Genomic DNA, 17,869 nt, shown 5'->3' with positions numbered 1-17,869 from the left:
AACTCATATGGACTTCAGGCTTTCTCTTCCCAAATTCCTTGTCAATTTTCTTTCTCTTAATTTGTCATTTCAGTCTTTTAGTGTCGGCATACTTCTGTACTGCTCCATTACAGAAAGGTGACAGACCCATACCTCTCAACGTCTTTGGCTCAAGAATTGTGGACAAAACAATAATGGGGGGACAAAGGCCCAAAATTGGGGACACTTTCTAAATATTACTCTTTTAATTCACTTAAAAAGTCAATAGAACAACTTTTGCATCAACGATAAAAAGTATGAACGTCTACTGTCTGGCATTATTGACTGACTGTAATCCTCAGTGATTTACCAGAAAATCAAACAGTTTATGAGTGACAGGGCAAAGGTATGGGCAACTGGGAAGTATGTACATTTGTGCAAATTCTATTTGATATGGGTTATCTTCAAATCAAATCAATTCAACTTTATTAAATAAAAAACAATAAAATCAAACATAAAGCATTAAATAATATACACACACACAAACATTTTCTAAAGATGAACAAAAAAAAAAAAGTAATCAATAACATCTGTACAAAAAAATATTCAAAAGAATAGAAATCAATACACCAGAATGAGTCTGTCATACCATAAGCTTTCTGTAATAAACAAATTTCAAGGTACCATAAACTACTCTACTGTTAGCTGAAACTAAGAGGCAAGGAAGAGTTTTCCAGACAATACCCAAAATTGTTAATTTCGTCTAGCCTGGTGAATGACTGGATCCCTGATAGAAAGCAGACAGGACACCAGTAACTCTTCAATAAAGGCAAGGCCCACCCTACACAGGGAAAGGTAAGTCAAGACTAAGGTCTTAAACTCGCATCTAGATATCACAAGCAGGCAGCGTAATGCACACAGCATAGAACTAATATGGGAATAGTGACCAACATCTCTTTGTAAATGTGGTGCAGAATTCTGGAATGCCTGCAAGTGACCAGAGTTTTCACTGTCAATTTCCATATACAGGGCATTATAATAGCATGGGCCTTAGAAGACCAATGTCTGTATAATCACATAAAGGTCCTCTGAAGGAATTAATTTGCTAATCTGAGATACATTCCTTAGGTGAAAAAAAGACAACTTAACTAAAGCCAACACTAAGTCATGTAATACCTTTTGGTTATCAAGGATCTGGCCAGGGTTAATGCGTAGCCTGTTTGTCATCATCAACATTATCAACAACAACCCCCCCCCCCTTCCCATTTTCTATATGGATCTGAGTGTCATGTCACTTGTCACCATCTCTCTCTATTCTGTGCCACTCTCCTACCTTCTTTGACACTCATGCCTGACTGTTACAAGTCATCTCTCACACAACACATCCACGTCTTTGCTGGATGCCCTAGTTTCCTCTTGCCTTCTTACTGTTCGTCCCAAATCTTCTTCATCAGATTGTCTTCTCCTTTTCTGCATATGTGCCTGCACCACCATAATCTATTCTCTTTGATCGTTTCTGCAATTAATCAGACTTATCATTGAGTACAACAGCCCCCCCCCCCCCGGTATGTACTTAACCAGGCACATCCAACAATTGGAACATTCACAGGGGTTCATCACTAAAAGAATACAGGGCGTAAGTAACATGTCCTGTGCAGATCGCTTCAAGGCCCTATCCCCATATTCTGTCTCCTACAGGCTATTGAGGGTGATCTATGCCTGGCATACAAGCCATTGTCAAACCCTGCCCTAATGGATCTTCTGCATATCTGTAAAGCAAACAGCACCAGAATTACCCATTTTAAAGACATAAACCTTGTCTGTGATATAATCATGACCTGCTGGAGAGACAGGTACGTATCCCAAAGACTACCCCTTCTCTGCAAAAGGCTCTCCACCCATGTGAAGCAGAGCTCTTCCCTATACCAATTCAACTGTAACTTGGACAACTGGATTGGAGAACAAATACAAGCATGCAAAATCTGAAGGTAATGCTACTCAATGCTAGAAGTCTAAACCTCTCCAGGTGCAACTAACACTAGGTACGACTGCAATCCAAATTGTAGCTTGCTACAGATCCCCCACCATACCCCAAGATTCTCACTACACCTTCCTAAACATACTGGAAAATATTAAGATAGAACCAAACACCTTAATACTGTCATTAACTGGGAAAACTACTCATGTGCCAACACCTTTGCCCAACGGTTCTTGGAATTCATAAATTCCAACGCCCTGGATCAACTAATCCATAGTCCCACCAGGGGCTCCAATATCCTAGACCTATAAAGAAAGGGCACCTCCTAATGCTAAAGTACAGCTATCAGTAACAAGTAAAAACAGTATTCAAAATGAAACGCTGTACAACAATGGCCAATGAAGTAAAGTTCTCTTGGGGAATAGGTAGTGTGGTTAAATTATATAAAACTTAAAAGTGCAACATATATAGCAAAAAACTTGCATACATTTCCAGTACTTAAATTAAATGCACTTACAAGATATTCACGCTGTGAATGCAGTTATACCATAGCAAAATGATGGCTCCAAGTTTCCAGTCTTATGATGGCTTCAAAGTATCCAATCTTTTGGTCTGATATACAAAGTATCCACACTGAAGATGCAGTAGCTGCTATGTGACTGTGATGAACTGTGATAACAGCTTAACCAGTCTAACAGATCAAATAAAAGCTTCTAGCTTTAATGGCAGTTAAAATCCTTTTATTGTAGGCAAAGATAAAAATCTTCATGTCAAGTTAAAATTTTGATGTAGAATAAAACAGTCCCTATGTATTCCAAACAGCCTGGATCCCCTGGCCCCATAATGTGAAGACAGAATTCACTACAGAAACACTGATGCTGGGAAAGATTGCATGCAAAAGCCACAGTAACTATTACATGCCACTCACAGTAACAGGAAAATCAGCAGTAACAGCAAGAAGGGCTCCATGGATAAAATCAACAAATTAGCACTGCCATGCAAATTAATCCATCTAGTCTAAGACACAATGCTACATAAATAAAGCACATTTTCGGGTGTCCTTTCGGATGGAGTTGCTAATGAATCAAGGCTGTAGATTTCACCACAACCTGAAATACCTTCATCTTCAAGCATGGTTGATAGGTAATCAAGCACCTGAGACTATCCTAACATTCCAGGAGATATCAAAGACATTTTTGAAGTAGCTAAGACATCTACTAAGATATATTCAGATAGATGGATGAGATTCCTGTTTGGCTAGAAGATGTTAATGCCTCACAGCCTAAGGTTTTAAAATATTTGAAATATGTGTTTGATGAAGGTCTAGTGTACTTCACCACTAATGATGAAACAATTTCTAGCTACGGAAAAGCTCCTTAAGGTTTTCTGTGACACTGATTTCATTAGAGGTCCATTATCTCCATGGGATTTCAATTTTATTGTAGGCAAATTTACTTTACCTCCATTTCAACCTGCCACTATTTGATGTCCTAGATGGTCATCATGAAAGGCACTGTTTTTAGTGGCCATGACTTCATCCAGAACTATTTCAGAAATCTACACTTTTTCTTGATGTTCTTTCTCAAGGATATAGTTAGTTTAAAGACTAATCTGAGATTTACCCTAAGATTGCTCATGTCATTAACTTTAATCAATTGATCCACTTTACTGTTCTTTACTTGAATTGTGGGAACAAGCAATGAGAGACTTTGTGTTTTCACATTTACTATAGATGACAGGATCGTTCACTTTGTAAAGACACATTCGACTCTTTAAATTCACTTTCCAAATGTAGAGAGGTAAAAACTAAAACATCCAAAGGCTCTCTGGATTGGTTACAAAGGACATCATTTATAAGTGTATATTCAGTCTAAGACGCCTTTGCAGAGAAGAATTAAGTCTCATTAAACTGGAGGCCTGACTGATTTTTAGAGCCTTCCTATGCACCGTAGCTTGGGAAGATATCAGTGCAACTGAGACTTGGCCCATTCCTCTGAACTGTACAGATTTTCGCAGAGAATGTCTAGATTTATGCCTCTTATTTTGGTCTGTTTCTCATAAAATTGTGGTTTTCTGTCAAATCACTGGCAAATGAGATTCAGACTTTCTAACTTTCAGAAAATTCATGCTCATGCAAAATCTGTTATTCTATACACTTTCTAAGTTTGTAAGAGCAATATTTAAAAATCAACCCCATTTTTAAGCCTTTGTCCCACCATTATTTATGACTTTGTTTAGATTTCTTGCTATAAGAATCTGAGAGCTGTGAGTCTTAGCCTAATGTGTGTAAACCTGTAAAGCCTTACAAAATGGATATGACTTTCAGAAAGACAATTTTCTGAACCAGGAATGTGCTACAATGAATCTTTTAATGGAAGGTGCCCTTTTGCTTTATCTTTTTCTTCACGTATATCAGTTACTGTTTGAAAGTTTACTGGATCTTCTGCAAAAAATGCCCAAAGTAAAACAAAGGAGTTATAGGAATTCTGGGTAATATCTGTTCTTTGAAGATATCCCTAGCAATAGATCTAACGATTTTCCAACTCAAATGACTTCCTCTGCTGCTCTTTGACAGTCTTCCCTTTTTGCTTCTTTTACTAATATCCCAATTTGCCGCATGGCACAACAAACTTGTAAGAATACAAACATATGCAAACCATCGGTGTGTAACAGTGAAAATAACAATGCATTTGTTAGTAATATATCGCCATGATTTGGTATAACAACAACCTACAACACAACATAGAAATTCTTCCTCATCACTGCTGTTTTACATGCATTCATCCAAAGAGAACTTACTGCATGTGTATTTAAGAGGTTTACTATCATAATCAGGAACTGTAGAATACTTTTTGATTAAAAGATCTACTACATATGTCGATTTTAGGAAGTTCGTATATAACCAATTTTGAATATGATAAATACGGTGCTCGACATTCGAACTCCCTAACTTCTGGTTTCAAACGCCCTTGTTTTCTTTCAGTTTTGGCAGGGGGCAAGCCCCCCTGCATATTATATATACCAACTCCAAGATCGCACTACAATGAGAAAAAGGATACATTTCCCAATACGCACTATACCATGATCTCCAGTCAGAAAGTCAACTTCATATTAGCAAATGTATACATTCGCTAATATAAATTAGACACTTTCAGTTCATACTACTAGACGTTTGAAAAAAGCATTCAGTGTAACACTATATGAGGATATGCAATTCCTGATTTTTATAGTAAAGCTACTTAAGAATACACATTAAACTTAAATGGTCACAATCATTGTCATTACCTTCCTTTTCTTTCAAGCCTACATAATATTCTTGGAATGGTGTTTTGCCCCCATGCCTGCTGACCATCAAGTCTGCCATCACTCTGGAGGGATGATCGCTCAACCATAGGAGTTAATGATGCCCTCAACGGCATCTCAACAACAAGGGTAATTTAAGCCCTAGCTCTTCCCCTTGAGTGGGGGTATAAACTCACTTCACCACATGCCTCTCCTCCTTCAAAGGACTGGAGTAAAGGACAGTCATATTCTGCACTGTGATCCAAAAAAATAAACATGTCAATTTTCCCCATGCCATCATCAGCAGATGTCTATATCACAGGTCACCTGGGTTGCAATCACAGCTTTATCCTTCTACACCAACGGACCTGGCTAAATCTATGTATTTTTAAAATCCATTTGTCACACTTTTCTTTCAAACTGTATAAACCAAGAAATGTATCCCACAACAATAATTTTCTTAGCTATATTATTTCTGGATGCTTCCTTACTCAAAAATAATCATCTATAAAAGAAGAACAAATAATTCATCATTGTTAGAGCTCACCAACAAATATAAAATCTCCCAGCCCAAGCGTACAGGTAACAGCTGTAACTGTCTTGTTATCCCATGCTATCCCCATTACTGGGCAAAACGTTCATACCAGTCATCTCCTTGCCAAAGACAATAATCCTTAAGCGGCATCACTTACCTAGACACCCCTACACATGGTCTTTGAGCCCCTGTGGCACAAATACTGTAAATCTTCTAAATAAAATACAATTAGGAATACTTTTTACTTAACTGTTTTGTTTTATGTTCAGCCACCTGTCTATGGTCATAGCTATTGCAGGTACATTATAATAGAGTATAATAATTTTACTTTCTTCCCCCCCCCAGGCTGAGTTTGCTGAGCTTACTGTTCTACTCTGTTTAACAAATTACAGTAAAATTAAAAATATATATAATCATAACTGCCAAGGGTACATTCTCACCTTAATAAACCTTACACCAATAAGTAACTATCCCTATCATGAGCTGGAATCTCCTTAGGATTTGCATGTCTAACTTCTGGCAAAGTTACAAAGTTATTTCCTGCATTAACTATAATCATCAGAGGAATGTGACTTGCAAATTCAAAGTATAGCTAAACCTACATTAATTAAAATATATATATATAAATTCTTCTCGTCCTGGTGAGTTCAGATATGACTAGGTGAAGGGATGAGGTCAAAAGAGATGAACAATCATGATCTCACACTAATAACCTTCACATTTATAAGGAGACCATAACACTGTTTAAATACTCAAAGATCATCCTATAAACCACACACCATGCTGACTATTTAACCATGAAAATACTACAGTAAATTACACAACCTGGTTACCACTTCCCAGTTTATCACTATCATTCTATGCTCCAGAACCTGGAAATCCAATCAGTTAATATCAATGACTGTCAAATTATTAAATGCATCTTCTCTGTATTAAATTATTTTTTTTAATTTAATGTCAAAACTGCCATATGTACTTTGACAGAAACCATTTGGAGTTTAAATATCAGATATAATTATTTGTCTGTTTTGCTGCAACTCATTTATGTAAATGAAAACATCCTCCACTTGTACAGACATTAATGTAGGGCTCATCTTACCTGTCAGCACCCAATACAATTCTACACTAACCTCATATCTGTCACACTTCACAAAAGCCTCCCTTCAAACCTTACCACACCCCTACCATGAACTCTTTCACCAAATGTACTACATTTCACCCATATCACTCCATCCAATTATTCACCCACTCTGGTCAGCTACAGATAAGCAAGCAACCTCTGTGGGAACACTTAAATATACAAGATGTACAGTCCAACATGCAGCTATCACTAGAATGTTATTCAGGCTCCCAGACTTCCCAAGAATAACACCTAACATATATAATAAGTACAACATCTAAACATAAATAATCCAGAGATGATCATATACAGTAGAGAGTCGATTATCCAAACTAAATGGGGCCTAGGGTAGTTTGGATAATCAAATTGTTTGGATAATCAAACATATAATTGAACCAGATAAAAAACTTCTAAAATCTTGTTTTTTTCTGCATGCAGGAATACACTTTTCAACCATTCAGTGATTCCAATGGACAATAAATATTTTTCACACACAAGCTGGCTACAAGTTCATAAAGCATGCTCAAGCAAATATGTATGATGTTTACATATTCAGACTTTATGATTTTTCCTACCCAAAAACTTTGGAAGGCTGGTTCTGATAACTGACATTTCTGATAATTCACGCTCGGATCATCGACTCTCTACTGTTATGAACATATAACTGCTTAACATAAAAGATGTTAAACCTTTACTAAGTCACCAGTGTCAGTCAGGTAATATATTTTCATAATACTGACGATTTTCAGTTTGAACCTCATTTAACCAAATACAAAAATCAAGTAAGTGAAGTCCAAAAGCTGCACACTTGGGTCATCATAATTCTTAAGCAACGTCACTTACCTAGGCATCCCTTGACATGGTCTTTGAGCATCTGTGGCATAAATACTGTAAATCTTGTAAATAATGTCTGAATATAATTACAAATACTTTTTACTGAACTGTTCTGCTTGTGTACAACCACCTGTCTACTGAAAATATTACTAAATAATTTGGGCATGAAGTCTGTAGAAACAAAGGGAAAGAAAATAAAGAAATATACTGGAAAGTATTAAATAGTATTAAATAATCCTTCTGGCATTAATACATGCAGCATGGTCATGTATAGTATAACATCAGTGACAACTAGCAAACACTGTTTACAGTAAGAGTGCTTTTGGAAAATATATCCGTCCACTGAGCCCCATGCACTAGTAATAAGTTATGGCCAGTGATTATATAGAACATAATATTACTAATAAGTAGCAGGAAATGCTATTGGCAATTAACAGTTTTAATGAAAGAGTTAAACATTTTGGCACCATAAACTACTTGTGAGTTACAGCAATTATCATAATAATACCCTGCTATTGCATCTGATCGAATAGGAAAAAGAATGTTAAGACCTTCAGGATTATCCTGGCAGTTTGTGTTCTCCAACTGCAAATCCTAAATTTGTGAAGGATCAGTCATATACTGACCTGGCCTACCCAAAACATCTCAGCTCCATGCATCAATTATTTCCTCATATCTGAATCCATGAACTCTAAAGCTTTTAATGGTTCACTCAACAATCTCCCTTCGTCGAGAAAGAATAATCTAAGCACAGCAGGAAGCATTAACTTAAACTTACGTTTTATGGCAAAGTTCCCTTACTGCTTCACAGAACTGAGCTTGTCAATAATAATTACAATTGAAAAAAAATTCATATATCCACCATACATTTCTTGATTGGTGACCAACGTTGATATAACACTATCACTTTCTTACACCAGGATGCAAAACAGACAAAAATAACACAATGTTACTCCACAGAATTTTCTGGAGCTGATTAAAAAGGCTGATAGGCCTTCTCAGTAGGAATAGTTTTCAATCAAAAACCAGGCCATCTTCCACCTTTGCTCATACATAGGTTCATAGGTTCATACTAGGCTATCTGCCCTAGGGCATTTATAAGCCTAGCCAGAATATGTTTGGCTTTCGCCACCCATTTTAAATTTATTTTGCTATGCCCTTTTTCGAGGTTAGTATACTGTACCTCTGTCTAACAGTGACACAGAAGTGATACCCGGGGTAAACCTACGATCTCCCATCCACTCATCAAGATTCCTCTTGAAGAGAGTCAATGAGGGACTCTGCCTAACCTGGACTGGGATTTTATTCCAGAGTGAAGGGAGCCTCTGGGTTATGAATCTGTCCCTCCAGCATGTCCTATTTATTTCAGTGCTGAGGTTCAAGTCTCTCGAGCGCGTAGCTCGATGGGATTTGGATTTTCTGAGGTGCAGCATGTCCATTAATTCCGGGTTGGACATGGCTTTATACGTCAGGCACAGATCGCCTCTGAACAGGAGGTATGCCACTGAGTAGAGCTGGAGTTTCTTTAACCGGGCAGCATATGGCATCTGTTTGAGCCCTTTGATCCTCTTGGTGAGGTACTTCATGCGGCAGGCAAAATGTCCTTATTCTCCCCCTCTTATACCCTGATAATCTATACATTTATTTTATGTCCCTTATCCCCCAGTCTGATCAGTTTCTGCCATTCCATGAGCAATTTGGTATGCATATCCAAAAAATGATTTTTCGCTGTTCACCTCACTTACTGAAATATGAAAATAGAACCAGATTTACTACAGACTTTCAATATCATTGCCTTCTCCTCTATCATTTTCGAATAATTATTTAAGTTGCTCATAATTTTTTGAGCACCGACAAGAATATGTTCAACAATATCTCCAAGTTTACACAGCAAGCATTTACTTTGCCATATTCTTCAACTTCACCTTTCTTATTCCCTCTGGGAGTCATGCGTTTAAGTGTGCTATCCAACTATATGGATATAACAAAACTTTTTTGCAACATTTTCATGTTTGTCTTAACACAACTCTCATGTGTGTAAGTATTCATTTAGTAAACAAACACATCACATTTTGTAAATTTAAATATCAAAGTTTAGTTGGGTGTCGGGCTGGCACCTCGGCACTGTAAAAATCTACTGCCAATCATTAGTGGACCGGAGTTCCACTGTGGCGACCCCTAACTGGGAAAAGCCGAAAGAAGAAGTCGTCGTCAACTAAAGTGCACTTTGGTAGCAGCAACTGAAGAATATGCCTTTCTTTCTGTAGCACCACCACATCTTTTTGAGAGTGTTATCTTCCTGAGAGGGGTGTATGTACAAACGCATTAAAGGATCCATAGCTTTAAAGATGTATAAACCCTGCTGACTCCTGACTCTTGGTAAATAAGTTGACCACTGCAGTACTTGAAAAAAGATTTGAAGAGTTTTTGTAGAGTTCAAGTCTGCATGTAGTCCCCCATACTTTCTCTGACACTGCTGAACCTTGAGGGTAGACGGCAAACTTCCTTACATCAAGACTTCCTCCATCTCGCACTTCATGGTGATTGCATGTTAGATAATTTAAGATTCACTCAGTTTACATGAATGAAACAGAAATCATTTACGACATTCATTGGTGTAGACAAGTGTCACATCCCTAGGTGTTGTTGGAGGATAAGGTCTCATGGTCAGAAACTTGTGGGCTGAAACTGGTCATGATAAGGCTGACAGGAACATGGTGATGTCACCCATTCAATATAGTATGCTAACACCAGGACTGACATCAGAAGCAGAGCCTATGTGAACCTTTTAGAAACCTGATGCTGATATGGCTTCCTGCTGCTGCGGAATTGGTTTTAAGAGCTGAATCTAGAACAAATGACAACCTGAATGATCACATGCTACAGCGAGATCCTGATGTAACCTCGCTTTCCATACCTTGCTGCTGTCTCCTCCACTCCATCTCTCACTGAGACTACCTATAACCTCTTTATACTACCAGTTATAATGAGATTATCCACAATAATAGTAACCCAACCTGTGTCTGTTAAACATCGCCAGCTGGACACTCTCTTCCAATGCATTTCACTTATTTCAGCATGTTTCTTTCACAAAGTTGTGCTTTAAGGAACACATTTTAGCAAAGAAATGCACACTACAGCACGGAACATGAACCACTTAGTCAACGAAGCCTGCCTACTTCCTTCACATAGTAGGAAACTGGAAATTTTTAATATGCAATGATATACCTCCTACACCCCTAACTGGACTTCTCTCCAATGCATTCTGAAATCATCACCCCTCTTACATTCAGCTTTCTCTAGAAGGCTGTTTCAGGTGTCTTGCACTTCCAGTAACTAAACAATTTCCTCATGCTGTTCCTGATCTATGGACATACAACTGTTGCATGTTCTCTCTAATTCTAACAAAAACGCTTCATGTACTTATAAATCCAGATACATTAATTCTATAGTCATGTGATACTGTTGGTACCTAGATAAGGAAGGTAGCCTGTCAGATTCATCGGACATGTATGTCAGACTCTAGTGCATGTAACTCTACCTTACCATGCTAACATTAATTCAATAAACCTCACAAGCTGCTTCTTTAACAGGATTTCTACACATTTCTTTAATGGAGAAGGAGCATGACTTTCACCTCATCCTGTAGGCCTGATGACTCTGGAAAGATGGCTTTGTGCAGTTACTAATGAGCTTTAACAGCAGGAAACCAGATGCCATGAGGTTATACTAATGCAATGGAACTAGTCTTCCTCTTTTTGTGTCTATATGAGAAATGGGAAAGTAAAAAGATATCATGACTTACTTTGTCACTACACTGATCTTCACTCCGAAGACACCAGTTTGTTTTCTTGACGGCGTTCTCTTTAAACTCATGTCCCTTGACGTAAACTTCATGGAGAATTCCACTTTTATCTACAAAGAAGTAGCACAGGAAAATGTCTTTATAAATCACAAAATATATGAAAGGCAGTTTGCTCAACAGGTTGGTACACTGCATAACTTTGTTTTTCACATTCTTCAAGAAATATTATTTCTTGTGAGTATCCAGTAATTAAAAGCACAACTTCTGAAAGCAAGCTGTCCGACTCTAATGACTTTAGTCTAGTGTTACCAATAAAATTATTAGTTTAGGAAATACTGAAGTAAAAATAAGTTAATTTATGACATGAAAGGCTACAGAAATAGTTACTATAAAATTGCCACTAACCTCTTGAGAACATACAAAAATCCTGCTAAATGATCCATGACTAATACACTGAAATGATATTGTAATATAGAAACAGTCACTTTTTAAAATTATTTCACGCTTTTATCTTTTGCTGATAAGGTAGTTTGTTAACGTATATAAGAGGATAAGCCAATAAAGACAACACAGGAAGATATGTTTCACTTGTTTCAACACCAAGCACCAGCAGTACCTGCAGTAAATGCAGAAAAACAGTATCCAAGAGAAAACAGGCCACTGACCAGGCTGCACTGCTGCAACCAATCCATGACCTGCAAAGGTAGTCCTAGCTGTGTGCTGCTTACTTAATTCAAAGATCTAGTAATTCACAATAGAATATTTTACAGTGTTTCCCTCTTTACTGCAGATTTACACTATTTCAAACTCTTTGCAAGCTGTCCTTTGACCTTTTATGTGAACTTCACACCTTGATTAGCAGGACTCCCTGACCTATAAAAAAAAGTCAACTGTCTCCTTTTCAGGGCCCAAGACTTTCTTGATGTCTCTCTCCACCTGCAACAGCTGCCATAGGCAATGGCATTCTGTTTGCACACTACAATATGGCGTACCATTATTTGCCACAGCTCCAAACAAAGCATCTCAACTTTGCAAACCATCTCCAACAAAATATGCTGTTTTATAACTAACTCTCCATGCCAAGACCTTCAATGTCTCATACTTTCTAAAGCCAAGTGGCTTTCTGTATTATGTAGAGCAAATCTTCTCATAGGATCACTGCTCTTTAGACCACTGAATCAAGGCACTCCATTTCCATTTGTCATAGGACTCATCATAACAATCCCACCTTTACTCTTGGGAGCCAATCCAACTGTGATGCAGCATTTTAAATCCCCACAAATAAACTTCACTGCTCTGATCACAACTGATCTCTACAGGCATCTAAACTTTGGCAATTCATTCCCTCATGTATCAAGGATATATCTGATTAGTCTGTTGCAATTCCAACCCCACTTCAAATAATTTCTGAGGAAACAAAGCAGATACAAGTGCTATAGTGTAGCATATATCACCTAACAAAAAACTTTTAACACACTACTACCTCTCTTGTCTTCCTCTCTTTGTTCTAACACAACAGTAATTTGTCATTAATTTCTTGTTACATGCATATAGTCTTGCTCAACTCAATTACAAGCTTTCTTTGGATAAATTCCATTTATTATGTAACGACAACCGTTATTTGTCAATGCTACTGCCTACACATAAACTGTTCCTTAATGTTTGCCATAAATTTGTACGGTATACTTTCTTTGGACTTTGGTCGTACCATGTCACCCAGGTTGAGCCTTCAACTGGATATTTTCTGATCCATGTTCTAGCCCCCACCTCCATCCCAGTAAACAGATGTAAATAAAATAATAAATCTGAAATGATGCTGGTTCACAGGACCTCAAATGAAGTGCAGGCACTGTTTTACTGAAAGTGTTTTAAGTAGATTAATCTGGTTTTAGTACAGTACCTCACATGACAGGTACCGTAAAATTTCAGAAACGTTTCTTTTTAGAAAGTCTGTCTACTATGATAAGGAATGCATTGTTTACACATTAGATTTATATGCTTGACAAAAAGAAAGAAAGGAAACAGCAATGAAATGCTTAAAATACAAAACACTTAAAATTACAAGGGGTAAACAGAAAAATTGTGGCATATCCTAAACTCAGAACCAGAGTTCTTCATTCCTGAAGTTATTGCTCAGGCTTAGTACTCAGAGTATTACTCTAGGATCAACCAGGTAATGGCCTTAAATATAGTTTTATGCTAATAATTAAGCACTCAGTATTTGTATTCTGTTTTATATGAATTTTAGCATAGTTGCTTTTTATATTTATTTTATAGACTTTATGCAGCACAGACTACAATTTTGATGTGGTTTGCCTTCTCATATATTTATGCATTTATTTCACTGTCCCTCTTGTGCTCTGCAACTAAGCAGTGTCTGAAATCAAGTGTTTGCGATCAATGCATTATACCAGTTAACTCTGAAATAAAACAAAAGTAATAAAATAAATGTCCGTAAGTATATCCCATTGTCTGTTCGTATTTGCATTAGTAATTGAAAACCATATTGTATGCAAACTAATGGGGATTATCAGCTTAAAAGTTTGCAAAATTTCAAATCATTAATGTACTTTATCCATGGACAAAATTATGGACATTTACTGCAACTATTTTTAACACCTTTATTGAATTATCATTTAAGGCTTAGGCAAACATACATTTATATATAAAAAAAAAACGTATTATACAACGACCCCCCCATTAATATTCAAAAACGTGCACGCTCATTGGTCAGCGTGCACGTTGTAAATCAGAGTTATAGTAATGGAAAAAGGTCCGGTCGCCCGGACTTTTTCCATTACTATAACTCTTTTTTTTTACAGCAAAAGACAACGCAAGATCTCTGTTGCTTCACACTGTCTCGCTATGTTAAATGAGTTTAACATAGCGAGACAGGTTGTAAAAAGCAACGGAGATCTTGCTTTCTCCGTTGCTTTTTTCAAAACTGTCTCGCTATGTTAAATGGGTTTAACACAACGAGACAGCTTTAAAAAAGCAACGGAGATTCTCTGTTGCTTTTTTTAAAGCTGTCTCGCTATGTTAAACCCATTTAACATAGCGAAACAGTTTTTAAAAAGCGACGGTGATCTTGCTTTCTCCGTTGCTTTTGCCCACAGCTCTGATGTACTGCGTAGGCATACGCATGCGCAGTACATCAGAACTGCCGCAGAATACCAGACAGCTGCGGAAAGGCAGCAAGGAGGCATTATACAATGCCATTATTTAAGAAAAGTTATTTTTTTTTTCTTAAATAATGTCATTGTATAACAGCAGTAACCCACTTCTGGATGTGGGTAATGCTGGATTTACCCACGGTTGGCTTGGTTTGACCCTTAGGGCTTCTCCCTCGTGACCAAACCACACCAACCATGGGTAAATCCAGCATTACCCACACCCAGGCGTAGGTTATTGTTATATTAACACATTCCTTGTTACAGACATTAAAACATCACATTTTTTTTTCTGTAGCTATCATTAATCTAACATTACATCAATTGCTAATTTTTTGCCATACCTCAAATCCAACAATTTCTATTTTTTCTATTAAATTTGCTCCTACCCTTTTTTAAAGATCCCACTTCCAGTTCTTTTATCTCAGTTACAATATTCAATACATCAAACACAGTTGGTTTAGACTCTGATTTCCATTTTCTTGTAACTACTTTTTTGGCAGCCACCAGAATTAAACTTAGCAAGTCCTTACCATATCTAGGCAATTCAATCCTGTATTCCAGCTAAAAAAAAACTAGTTTCCTTAGTTACACCCATTTGTTCATCCAATATTTCTAACAGAGTACCCTGTAGGGAATTTTTGAAGTCTGACAACTCAACTCATTACACTCCCAAAACATATATTCCCAGTTACCTCTTTCTTCTCAATCACATCTCCGATATTTGACATCTACCTGAGGAAAAAATCTTTGGTTCATAGGTATATACCAGGCTCACAACCACTAGGGCCTTTATAAGCCTAGCCGTGTAACCCAAATGCGACATACAGATTTGATTTATATGCAGGGTAATTTACTGACTGCTTCTGTCATATCACAGACATAGGCGCCAGACCTTGGTGAACTTCCAATTACCCATCCATTGGTCCAAATTGTGCTTATATAGGAAGAGGGAGGAGCTCTGCTTCAAATGAATGGAGAGCCTATTCCACAGAATGGGAATTCTGTGATAAACAGAGTCTGCTAGGGGTATAAAAATACTTATTCAAACATCTCCAAGCAAAAATTCTAAATCTTCCAGACTTTGTTGCATACTCGAGAGCCACACATATGCCCTCCCATTGTTTCCTTGTGAATTGTTTATCCAATATCTCTTTCCAATCTTTTTTTAACCTCCTCTGATCGATACCTATAGTTATCATGCAATATTATTTATGCCCTACTAATCATCCCTTTTTCAACAGCAGCTACTCTTCCAGATTCAACTAAAAAGCTCTAACAGAGGAGGTCTTCCTCTTAAGATTCCCCTATCCCTTTGCCTCTTCCCATTACATTACCTTTCCCTCTCTAGTTATTTGTTCATAATACCATTTGCCAGGTTTCTCCAGTAAATTCCAGCTGCTCTTGCCTATTCTCTGTGCTCCTAATTGTAGTAATCCCTAGTGGCAAAATCTTCTTTTGCCATTCTCATGTTGGTTTTAGTTCTTAAAATACTTTCTGCTACTTTATGAATATAATATTCTGCAGGGCTGTTATTTTTTCTTAAGGAACTGCATCCAAAACACCACTCTCTCCTTATTTCTTGAATTTCCCCAACTGTTTCATCATCATAATCCCTTTCCACTTTTAGTTATAGCTTTCTGCTTGTATTATATGATCCTTAACTGTGTAGCCCTAATATATCCCTTCAGATCAGGTAATCTTAAACCACCTTGTTCTACTGGAAGACTCAGTCTATCTCACTTGGACCTTGCCCTCTTCCCTCCCAGATAAATTCCTTCAGCATGTTATTATTGTCCATAATTTCTCTTCAAGTTGCTAAAAATATGCCTGACCTGTATATACAACTAAAGGGACTAAAACGTTTTCATTGCCTGTGTCTTGCTATCTATATATCTATAAACAAAAGCTTTCTGTTTCTCAGTTTTTCTATTATGTTTGTTTAGTCTCTTCCCACATATAACAAAAGCCTTTTTAATCCATACTCCCAAATACTTCATTTTATTGTGTCCCCATAAATATGGGTATTGCTGGATCAATTTGTATGGGCACATATTTTGCAGCTATAGCCTTTGTTTTATCTTTATTAATTTCATGTACTGAAAAGACTTGAAACTATCTCAAGATGTTCCACAAGACTGAGACTTCTTTTTCTGGTTTTATATTGTACAAAATAATACCATCTGCAAATAAGTCAACTCTTCTTGATTACCATACCGATTATATCCTTGAATTTCTAAGTTCCTTATTTTCTTTTCCCATGGCTCTGAATGTAAAGCAAATAAAGTGGAAAAGGGACACCCCTATCTGACTCCTCTGTTCAGACACAACTTGTCAGAGGAATCCTCACATTTTAATTTTTGCCTCCAATTCCTCACACATCCTCCTAATTAACATTATAATTATGTCAGGGAATGAAATTGCTTCCATTGCCCTACACATAAAATCTCAGCTTATTCTGTTGAATGCTTTTTCTACATCAAGGCCCACCAACAACAGTGGTATTTTCATTCACTCTGCTTCTCTCTGGATTGTCATTGTACTATTAATGTTGTCAAACATTTGCATCCCCTCCACAAAACGAGACTGATCCATATCTATCACTTTTGGCAACACCTTTGCCATTCTTTTAGCTATTATAAACACTTTATAATCATGGCTTAAAACTGAAATGGGACTATATGAAACTGGGCCTGATCTTTGGGTATTACAGCCACTACAGCTTTCTCCAGGCTGTTGGTGCTTTCCTTCCTTTTAAAATACTGTTAAACAAAATCTTCCAGATCTTTATCAGTTTCTTCCCTCCTAGCTTCTACAGGAATACCAACTATTCCTGTACACTTTCCCACAGATTGGTTGTAAACACCATTTTTTATCTTATCTCCTCCTCCTATCTTAACTGTTTATCGGTGAGCTTTACCTACCTCTAACCTTGGCATACATAAGTTTTCCATAAATATTTCCATTTGCACTCTTTCTTTTCTGCTTTGTACAAATTTTCCAAAGTATCTTTAATACCTCTAGAGGATCTCTGGTTATTTGTTTCTTTGTTATAGGCTCGCTAGGTTTGGCAACAACCCTTTCTACTTTCTGTTGCCTGAGTCATTGTGCTAAAGATATTTCTGCTCTGGAGTTATCAAAAAAAGTTGCTTAACAGCAGTCTTTCTAAACTTATGAATATTAACTA

At 37.1% G+C, this 17,869-nt stretch overlaps 1 protein-coding gene across 7 annotated transcripts in view; it reads right to left on the bottom strand.

Moving 5' to 3' along the window:
* Positions 1-17,869, bottom strand: part of ABR (ABR activator of RhoGEF and GTPase) — a 2,680,879-nt gene that overhangs the window by 69,852 nt on the left and 2,593,158 nt on the right. For all 7 annotated transcript variants that reach the window (XM_044054480.1, XM_044054482.1, XM_044054481.1 and 4 more), the window contains one exon: positions 11,513-11,622. In XM_044054480.1, the coding sequence (XP_043910415.1) occupies positions 11,513-11,622 (110 nt within the window). The remainder of the gene's footprint in view (positions 1-11,512; positions 11,623-17,869) is intronic.

Source organism: Protopterus annectens, chromosome 13.part0, assembly GCF_019279795.1.
Source record: "Protopterus annectens isolate FY-2018-M chromosome 13.part0, PAN1.0, whole genome shotgun sequence".
Taxonomy (NCBI): Eukaryota; Metazoa; Chordata; order Ceratodontiformes; family Protopteridae; genus Protopterus; species Protopterus annectens.
This window is presented reverse-complemented; position numbering and strand designations above follow the sequence as displayed.